Here is an 11114-nt window from a genome sequence, read left to right on the forward strand (position 1 = left end):
GTATTGAATGACATCATCGGTACATTGGAATGTATGGAAGAAAGTGATCAGTCTGGCAAGGACAACTATGCAGATGTACTTGGAAACACCAATAGAATTTATTTCACTGATAATAGTTTTCAAGAAGTGTTGGATGATTCCTTGCTCGACGGTGAGTTGATTGAGCAGATAACCAGCAACTTGTAATAAAAATTTCTTCTAAAATTTTATCCAAGGTTTTAAAATATTTTACCAAATACTAATTAATTAAATCTTAATACTTAGTTCCTAAATACTACTGTAAATGTATTGAAATGCAATTTACTACAGATCAGATTTAGAGATATATCTTATATTCTATATTCACGGAGATTTAGTTATTACAGTATCAAATTCCTGGATGATCTCTTGGACTGCATTGTAAACTTGGTCTGAAAGTATTTATATACGTTGTCATATGGCTTTAAAATGTTTCTTTCTAGAGTAATTTCATTTCAAAGTTAATCCCTTTCCTTTTATGAATTTTAGAGAGGTCCTAATAGTTGTCTAGCTTTCTTTTTCTTTTAGGTGACAGGCTCTTTGAAAAATACAAGTTATTGTTGAACAATTAAACCATTGGTCTATATAACATTCTGTGTAAGTGTTGATCTGGCTATTTGCTCTATTTACAAAGAATTTACCTGATCCATCCATATTCTTATCTGGGATATACCCAGATGGGTTTTATCAATACTTGGAAAGCCATCCCCTGCCTTTAAATTTAACTTCAGCTAAAAAATGAGATCAGATCTGTGTCTCAGGGAAAACTGGCAATCTGCAAAGACAGTTTAGATTGTCAAAACTGATGGGGGAGGAATGCTGGGATCTGGTGAGTAGAGGTGAGGGATGCTACTAACCACCCTATAATGTATAGGACAGCACTCCCCCACATAATTAGCTGGCCCCAAATGTAATTTTGCTCAGGTTGAGAAATTCTGTTTTAGAGTTATCTTGTAAAATTGCCAAACCTACTATTTTGAAAGTACTTTTTAATAGGTTAGTTATATTTTTTTAATCCTGCTTGGATCACATTTTAAAAATTAATGTAAATATAATGTATCTTGATTCTAACCTCCTTTTGCTTCAAGGTAATACCTGTACTAGTTGTGAGTTATTCTAAACTGCTCTCTAACTGCGATGTGGTCCATCTATGCAAATGGACATATTTTGTTTCTATCACTTGTCCCTCAAATAGATCTCTGTATCAATTTGCATTTGTGTAGAAAATGTATAGGATGAAGCGTATAACTGCACCTTGTCCTTAGGAAAAGCTCCAGAATTAGATAGATAGGTAGGCAGGCAGGACTAAAAAAGGACAATTCAGACTAATAATTAAACACGTTATTGAATATATGAGCCTGGGGATTAAGCTGTTCTCTTAGGGATAAAGGAAGCATTTGTAACTTTAGAATCTCAGCCACATTTAAGAAGCTTGGTGGAGCTTGACGAATCCATGGAGTCTAAGAAGTAAGAGGAAGATGAGTAGAGAACGTTATTCTGGAAGCTAGTGGAGGATTTTGAGAAGAAGGGGATGGTCAATGCTAAATGTTATTGAGAAATGAAGTATGTAATTTATCCATTGGTTTTCTTCCAAACTGGGTAAAATCAGGATGCTGTTCCTTATGGCATAATCTCTCTATTTAAATTTGCAGACTTTAGGAAAGAGGCTTTGTCTTCAAATCTGAAACTACCAACAGCAGATGGTAAGGACTTTATATATGTATACAAGAAAGCATTCCCTATGAAAGAGTTATTTTTTAGGATCATTGCCAGGTGCCAATGGATTCCTAGTCCATTCTTCCCACTCCAGCCAGAGTAATTTTTTTTTTTTCAAAAAAGTAATCTGATTGTGTGATGTCCCCCTATTTTCAACTCTTTAAACATTTTTCATTGTTGTTAAAGATCAAAATCCTGCATGTCCTAGCTCTCTGGTATAATTTTGTACCATTACCCTTGCTTTCTGCATTTTCAAGTACAATGGCTTTCTTTCATTTCCTTAGAACTCCAAGTACAAAGCTTTTGCGTATTTTGTTCCCTGGAATAGTTTTCCCTGACACTCTTTGCCTAGTTAATGTTTACTCATCTTTCAAATGAGTGATGGGGTGCCTGGGTGACTCAGTTGGTTAAGTGTCTCACTTTGGCTCAGGTCATGATGTCGTAGTCTGTGAGTTTGAGCCCTGTGCTGAGCTTTGTGCTGACAGCTCAGAGCACGGAGCCTGCTTCAGATTCTGTGTCTCCTTCTCTGTCTCAAAAATAGACATTAAAAAAAAAATTGAATGAATGTCAATTTCCTCTAGGGAGCCTGTCATTATCTGCTAGTCGAGGTCAGCTTCTTTTATTATAAGCTTTCATTAAACTATGTCTTTTTCATAGCATTTACTTCATACTATAAATACCCATTAATATTTTTTTAAATGACACTAGAAATGCTCAATATATTTTAGCTTATATAGTGACAAAAGTAGGAGCATCTGACTGGTTCAGTTGGTAGAACATGCAACTCTTGACCTCAGGGTCATGAGTTCAAGCCCCATGTTGGGTGTAGAGCTTACTTAGGAAAAAAAGTAGCAAAAATATTAGAGAACTTTGAATTATCTTAATTCATTAAGACCAAAATAATATAATTTCTCATTAAACTTTTTTTATTTGAGTACGGTGGACACACAATGTTATATTCGTTTCAGGTGTAGTGATTCTCTATACATTTTGCTATGCTCACCACAAACATAGCTATTTGTCACCATACAACAATATTACAATATCACTGACTATATTCCCTTTCCTGTGCCTTTTATTCCCATGACATAGTCATTACATTCCTGGAAACCTGTATCTCCTACTCTCCTTTACCCCTTTTACCCATTATCCCCCTTTCTCTCCGGCCACCATCAGTTTGTTCCTGTATTTATAGGTCTGATTTTGCTTTTCTTTTTTTTATTTGTTTTTTAGATTCCACATATGAGTGCAATCATATGGTGTTTGTCTTTCTCAGTCTGACATATTTCACTTAGTATAATACCCTCTAGGTCCATCCATGTTGTTGCAAATGGCAAAAAAAATCTCATTCTTTTCCATGGTTTTGTCAAATTCCATAATATACCACATCTTTATTCATTCACCTATTGATAGATAGTTGAGATACTTCCATATCATGGCTGTTGTAAATAATGCGGCAATAAACATATAGGGGTGCATATACCTTTTTGAGTTAGTGTTTTTGTTCTCTTTGGGTAAATACCCAGTAGTGGAATTATTGGGTCAAATAGTATTTCTGTTTTTACTTTTTGAGGAACCTCCATACTGTTTCCACATCAGCTGTACCAATTTACATTCCACCAACATTGCACAAGGGCTGCTTTTCTCCACATCCTCGCCAGCACTTGTTACTTCTTATGTTTTTGATTTTAGTCATTCTGACACGTGTAAGGTGATATCTCATTGTTATTTTGATTTGCATTTCCCTGAGATTGGTGATGAATATCTTTTCGTGTGTCTGTTGGCCATCTGTATGTCTTCTTCAGAAAAATGTCTATTTAGGTCTTCTGCCCATGTTAAAATCTGGTTGTTTTCTAGTCACATTTTTGATTATTTGGTTAATGATTCTTTTTCTTACGTGCCTGGAAGCATCATTGGGCCAAGAACCATGTTTCCATTTTGCTACAAGTCCTAGCATTGTTTCTCCAGATCCTAGCACAATTTTGGCTTTCAGAAGCCCCTTATTAATAGCTAATTGAATAGCTAATATTAGATGATATTTACTGTGCTAGGCATTGTTTCAAATCTTTTATATTATTGACTTATATAATTGTGAATATTTATGGAATTAAAGAATGACAATAAATCTGTCTTCTTATCTCATTAGCCTCATCTCTCATCACTTCTGCATTTGTATTTATTCTGTAACCATATTACTTATTATAATTTAAATTGGTTCCATATCTTCCATGTGCTTTTGGTTCCGTATATTTGCATGTGCTGTTTCCTTTCTGTATATTTTCTGTCAAACAAATTCACATTTTCCCCCCAAACTCAGCTCAAACATCACTCCTCAACCCATAAGACTTTTCAGAGTTATAGGTTAGGTGAACTGTCTCAGTGCTTTATATCTGAGTGCTCAGTGCTCATATCTGGCACACATTTTTCTCATAGTACCAACTATATAATGTATTATAATTTTATTTACAGACATGACAAATTCAGTCCCTGTCTTCAAGGAATTTAAAGGAAACTCTTTAAGAGGGCTGAAATTTTCATTGTTGGTCTTAGTAGCTATAAAATAAATGTTAGTAAAAATGAATATAGGTCTAAAATGGTATTATGGTATTCTTTCCAACTGAAGGTTTAGATCTGTTAGTATAATGCAACGATTTTCGGACTGTGGAAACATACATGACAACTTCGTTTTGGGGTTGAGAGAGAAATGGGGTGAGAAATGGTATTGACAAAAAATTGAAACTCCCAGTAATGATCATGTTTTATATTTTAAATTGGTGTGGTATCAACAGGACTACATTTGGTTGTATGGGTTGTGCTTGCACAAAGATGCCTGGTTGAGAGGGTACAAGTAGAGACTGAAATGCATTCTACATTCCACTGTGCTCTCCAGGCTAGGACCACCAATGCTAGATTGCAGCTACCTAGAGGAAGGTATGCCTCTTTGTAATTGATACATAGAGAGGGGTGCCTTTTTTCAATTCACACAAAAGCACAATATAGACTGGTAGTGGCCCTGGAGATCAAGAGCTTTAATCTCAAATTTTAGCATTTTTTTTTCGTTTATTTCATCAGTTGATAGAAGTCTTTAGATCTACATGTACAGGATGTTACTATTATTTAAGAAAGGGTCACAGCTTACTCAGTATTTAATGGATGAGTGGATTCAGGTAACCCATCATATTCTGCATATAATTTTTTGGTTTAATTTTTTCTTTTCTTAAAATGTTTAGTTTTAAGAGACAGAGAGAGAGAGAGAGAGAGAGAGAGAGAGAGAGAGAGGGAGAGAGGACAAGTGGAAGAGGGGCAGAAAGAGAGACACAGAATCTGAAGCAGGCTCTAGGCTCTGAGTTTTCAGCCCAGAGCCCAATGCGGGGCTTAAACCCAGGAACCATGAGATCATGACCTGAGCTGAAGTTGGATGCCTAACCGACTGAGCCACCTAGGCGCCCTTAATTTTTTTAAATGCTGCTTGAAATAAATAGGTTGTCAGTTACAAGTAGAAAATACTTTGCTTTTTTTCTGCAGAGATTTTAGTTAAATATATATACTTAAATTGAGAGTTCACCTATAGTGGACTCTGGACAAACTATTTTGCATTTTTTAAAATAATAGTATCTTATATATATTTATTTATCTTTGTAGCAGTTAAAGAAGCTGCTTATATCTTGACAAGTGTTGATAATGGCAAGATTGGCATACGTAACTTGGAGCATGCCCTGAAAAGTTTGAATGTTAATTTAGCTGAGGAGGACGTCAGTGAAGCCCTTAAATATTGTGACATCGGTGGTGAGCATTTTTTTTGGCTTGAGATTCTGCTCATTTTTTCCTGTTTATAGGAACCAGTTTTAGAGTGTTTTATATGGAGGTAAAATGCTAAAGGCAGTCGCAGTGAGGCCTAGGTTGATATAAATTAGAGCCAAAATAGTCTGCTAATTTATTTACTGACCGTATCTATCTGTTCATACTCTACATATGCTTATTTAGATAATTAGCATTCATTTCTTGTAAGCATGGGTGGGAAAATACCATTATGTAATAAAACAAAGACATGACATCAGCAGCTTCATTTTGATCTGCAGTCTTTCTTCAGAGGAGACCCAATTTCACCTTTTATTTTGCTTGTCCCATTCTGCTTTTTTAACCAAAGGAAATACCCAAGGTTTCATTACATCTCAGAAGAATAATTATTTAGTCTTGATCATTGTTTCCAAGTGGTCACATATTTATCTTTGTTTTCCATCTTTGACTTCATGTATTGTGAACTTGATCTCCTTTCCTATTTACATCCACTCTTAAGTGTCAAATCGTGTGGGAATACTTCTAGAAGCTGGTGAGTTTTACCAGTTTTAGGTGGCTTTTTATTTGGGGTTTATCTTAACCAGCTTGTTTTTTCTATGGGAATCCCATGAGCATGTCTTAGGTTTAAGAGTACCTCCCCAGCATTGATTGGTTATTGCTTTTGCCATAGATTATTATTGACCTCAATCAATTTTTATGTTTTGACCTGGAGTTTTTCATATCATGAGAGTGGTATAAATTTAGACCCTAAGCCCACATGAGTTGCAGGAGATTTTTCACAGGTGATCTTTTTTACCCACTGCCTCTCAAAATTGGGAAGATTTAGGTCACCCTGGTGTTTACATGGGCCAGTGAATATAATATTTTAATCTCCCTTTCACTGGATTGAAATTCTTTAAGCATCCCAGTTTCATTTGGTATCTAAATTCAAACTCTCCGTGTAGCAGGACCCAAGATTTCTTTTATGAATATGCATGAACATTTAAATCAAGCACCTTGCTGCTTTTGGATCTAATATGTATCCCCAAATAGCTGTAGGCTTAGTATTCACTTGGTTTTCCCCTCTGGATCTCTGTGCCCACTTAACGTTTTATCATTTCCTTTTCATACAACTTGATAATGCATTTATAGAATAAAGTATTTCATACAGCATCTTTAGGAATTTGTAATCATTCCTGTGCTACCCAGCTTGCCATTTTGTTATAAGTTAAAGTCTTTTCATTGTAGGTATAGCCCTATATTTTCTGCTGTGGTTACATTACTGCATTTTATTTCCTGTGTGTGTGTGTGTGTGTGTGTGTGTGTGTGTGTGTGTGTGTCCCAATAGTTAACATTGTCACCTCTGGCCTTAGACTGCCTTAGTTCAAATACAGCCTCGAGCACTTTCTGGCTCTTGTGACCTAGACAAGTTATTTAATTTCTCTTTGCTTTCATCTTTTAAGGATAGGCACATCAAGCATGTTATAGAATGAATTCTTGTGCATATTTTAGTTAATAAATGTGAAGCATCATAAAAGGATACTTAGTATACATAAGGAACTCAAAAGTTATTTTAAGTTCTTACTTTTGAGTAAGAAGTCAAAAAAAGTGAACTATTAATATCATTAACTGATCAATAGGTGTGGTTCCTGAAAGTATGAAAAATTACATTGAAATAGTTTCAGCCATTTGAGAGAGAAAATAAGGTAGAATGAGATTTTAGGTATTGTTAATCAGAGCCTTTATTTTGTGTACTGACTGAGTATCAGGGTTTTAATGACAATATGCTTGATTTTGATATTTCCGGATAATAATGAGGTGAATTTAAAAGATTTCTTTGAAAGAATTAAAGGAAGTCCACCTTTCAAAGAGTCCGTAGGTAAGTGAATACTTCCAGTTTAAAGAAGTGACTGTAAAATAAAGATAATGAAATCACATTTAAAAAAAATCACTAAATGGATTTCAAGTGTTTAATTTGTAGTCTCTATAGTGTCAAAAAGGATTTCAAGCAGCTTATGCGATATAAAAAAAAAAAAAAAAAAACAAGTGAAAATGGGACAAAGTTATAAAGGAGGGAAAAGAAATAAAACAGGGTCGAAGAAGATACACAGTAAATACCTTTGCTGTTAATATAAAGTCCTTCCTCAAGAGGAGATAAATTTTTCTTCACTCAAGGGGTTCTGGATCTATGAATTAAATCAGGTGTGGAAATTGGGTGAAGGACCACTACCCTCTGTGCTGTCTCAAGACAGGCCTTTGGAGTTTTCAGGTTTACCCAAATGGACTGGCCATTGATTTCATTTATAGAAATCTTAGCTTCATCTATCTAGTTTCTTTAAATGCTTGGGCCATTAATCCCTGTATCATTCTTACTACCATGTCATTTCTGTGGCCTAACCACATCATTTTGCCCCTGCTGCATAAAGACAATTGCTTGGTCTTTGTCCCCAAAGTTCCTCTCGTGCTCCTTGAAATTAGGGAAACCATTTCAACACCAGCATCTTTCCCTAAACGCCCATGTCTACAGAGAACACCTACCAAAGAACTCTCCGCAAATGCAGACACCCCTGCCAACAATGTATTTCTAAATGCGTTGGGGAAACAAATGTCTTTTTTTCTTCACGTTTGAATATCTCTAAAATTAGAACACCTTTATAATCAATGGCATTATTTATCAAATGTACATTTTTACTGAGATATAAATCACGTACCATAAAATCTCATCCTTTTTTTAAAAAAAAAAATTTTTTAATGTTTATTTTTGAGACAGGGAGAGACAGCATGAACGGGGGAGGGTCAGAGAGAGAGGGAGACACAGAATCTGAAACAGGCTCCAGGCTCTGAGCGGTCAGCACAGAGCCTGATGCAGGGCTCGAACTCACGGACCGCGAGATCATGACCTGAGCCGAAGTCGGCTGCTTAACCGACTGAGCCACCCAGGAGCCCCAAATCTCATCCTTTTAAGGTGTTCAATTCAGTGGTTTTTGGTATATTCACAAAGTTGTGCAACCATCACACTCTACTTCTGGGACATTTTCATCACGTCAAAAAAACCCCTGTACCCTGTAGTGCTTATTTCCCCACTCTCCCCAGCCACTGACAACCACTAGTCTGCTTTCTATCTGTGTTGATTTTTGAACATCATATAACTAGAATTATATAATTTGTGGCTTTTTGTGTCTGGCTTCTTTCATTTGGCATACTGTTGTTTGTTTTTTTTTTTTAATTTTTAATGTTTATTTTTGAGAGAGAGAGAGCGAGGAAGGGACAGAGAGAGAGGGAGACACAGAATCTGAAGCAGGCTCCAGGCTCTGAGCTGTCAGCACGATATGGGGCTCGAACCCACGAAACCATGAGATCATGACCTGAGCTGAAGTCGGCCGCTCAACCGACTGAGCCACCCAGGCGCCCCAGCATACTGTTTTTAAGGTTCACCTGCATTATAACATAAATGAGTACTTTATTCCTTTTCGTGGTAGAATAATATTCTGTGGTTATACCACATTTTCTTTGGCCATTTATCAGTTCATAGACATTTGGGTTGTTTCCCTTTTTTGGCCACTAAGAATAATGCTGTTATGAACATGTGTACATTTTTTTGAGTACAGGTTTTTGTGTGGACGTACATTTACATTTCTCTCAGGTACCTACCTAGGAATGGAACTGCTGGGTCACGTGGTAACTTTACATTCAACTTGAGGAGCTGCTGGAACATTTTCCAAAGCAGCTGCCCCATTTTACATTCCCAACAGCATTGTACATTTCTTTAAATCCTTGTCAGTACTGGGGTGCCTGGGTGGCTCAGTTGTTAAGCGTCCGACTTCGGCTCAGGTCATGATCTCGCGGTCCGTGAGTTCAAGCCCCGCGTCAGGCTCTGGGCTGATGGCTCAGAGCCTGGAGCCTGCTTCCGATTCTGTGTCTCCCTCTCTCTCTCTGCCCCTCCCCCGTTCATGCTCTGTCTCTGTCTCAAAAATAAATAAAAACATTAAAAAATAAAAAAAAAGTTTTTAAATCCTTGTCAGTACTTGTTACATTGTCTGTCTTTTTTATTCTAGCCTAGTCTCACAAGTATCTCACCGTGGTTTTGTTTTGCATTTTTCTGATGGCTAATAACTTTGAACATCTTTACATGTGTTTACTGGCCATTTAGAGATATGTACCCTTTGCTTATTTTAAAATTGGGTTATTTGTCACGTTGTTAGGGTTCTTATGTCCTGGATACTATAGCTTTATCAGATAGATGATTTGCAAATCTTTTCTCTAATTTTATGGGTCTTTTCGCTTTCTTGGTGGTGTCCTTTGAAGCACAAACGTTTTTAAATTGGGTGAAATCCAGTTTATATTTTCTTTTGTCACTTCTTTTGATATCATGTCTAAACATAATCCAAGATCATTAAGATTTATACTAATGTTTTCTTCTAAGAATTTTATAGTTTTAGCCTTTTAATTTCAATCTTTGATTCATTTTGAGTTAATGTTTGTATGTGGTGTGAGATGGGAGTCCACTTTAATTCTTTGGCATGCAGATAGCCAGTTACCCCAGCATCATTTGTTGACAAGATCATTCTTTTCCCCCTTAAATAAATGGTTTTGCCATCCTTGTAAAAAATCAATTGATCAGAAATGTATGGATTTATTTCTAGACTCCCAGTTCCATTCCATTGATTTTTATTTATTCTTATGCCACATGGTCTTAATCACTATAGCTTTGTAGTAAAGTAATAACCTAAACAGTAATTTTCAACCAGAGCAGGGCATCAAATTTACCTATAAAGCTTGAGTTACCTGGTTCTACTTCTGACTATGATGGAGTAGCTTATGTGAAACCAACCCTCCTGCTGAGAACAGCTAGTAAAATGTGGATTAAATTAAACAGCATCAACAACCACAACTGTTTGAAGGCATTGGAAAGTGACCAAGGCTGTCAAGATTTGTGGGGCTATAAGATAAATATAAAGAGCACGACTTACAGAAACAGCACCTTCTTCTTCTTCTTATTTTGTCTCTGTAACATAACTTTAAGTGAAATAAGGCAATAAAGTTTTGATGTAAACTTCTTTGTAATGCTTCACAATTATTTCAGGGTCCACATATGAAGTATTATGTAGCTGTAGGCATCATGGTTGACCAGTTACATACGTCTACTTGAAAGGCACAGTAGTTAAGAGCATGGGCTTTGGAAATATCGTGCCTGGATTTGAATCCTGGCCCTGCCACTTAATACCAGTGTATTCTTTAGTAAATCACTTAACCTCACAAACCTCGGGGCGCCTGGGTGGCTCAGTTGGTTAAGCGCCCAACTTCAGCTCAGGTCATGATTTCGCGGTTAGTGAGTTTGAGCCCCACGTTGGAGTCTGTGCTGACAGCTCCGAACCCGGAGCCTGCTTCAGATTCTGCATCTTTGTCTCTCTCTGACCCTTCCCCGCTCGTGGTCTGTCTGTCTGTCTGTCTCTCTCAAAAATAAATAAACATTAAATTTTTTTTTTAAATCTCACTAACCTCAATTCCTTCATCTGAAAAATGGGGATAATAATGCCTATCTTGGAATTATTATAGGTAATAATAGACTTAAGTAGGTAAAGTAGAAGTACTCAGAAGAGTCT

General features: G+C 36.4%; 1 protein-coding gene across 1 annotated transcript in view; it reads left to right on the forward strand.

The window, feature by feature from the left end:
• LOC144615389 (EF-hand calcium-binding domain-containing protein 13-like) overlaps positions 1–10660 on the forward strand; it is a 60481-nt gene extending 49821 nt beyond the window's left edge. Inside the window, exons 12-16 of the mRNA XM_081794805.1 lie at positions 2–151; positions 1671–1721; positions 5377–5520; positions 7965–8089; positions 10595–10660. Of these exons, the coding sequence (XP_081650931.1) occupies positions 2–151; positions 1671–1721; positions 5377–5520; positions 7965–8089; positions 10595–10660 (536 nt within the window). The remainder of the gene's footprint in view (position 1; positions 152–1670; positions 1722–5376; positions 5521–7964; positions 8090–10594) is intronic.
• The last annotated feature ends 454 nt before the right edge of the window (positions 10661–11114 follow it).

Source organism: Panthera onca, assembly GCF_046562875.1.
Source record: "Panthera onca isolate mPanOnc1 chromosome E1 unlocalized genomic scaffold, mPanOnc1 haplotype 2 h2.Chr16_ul_4, whole genome shotgun sequence".
In the NCBI taxonomy this organism is placed as follows: Eukaryota; Metazoa; Chordata; class Mammalia; order Carnivora; family Felidae; genus Panthera; species Panthera onca.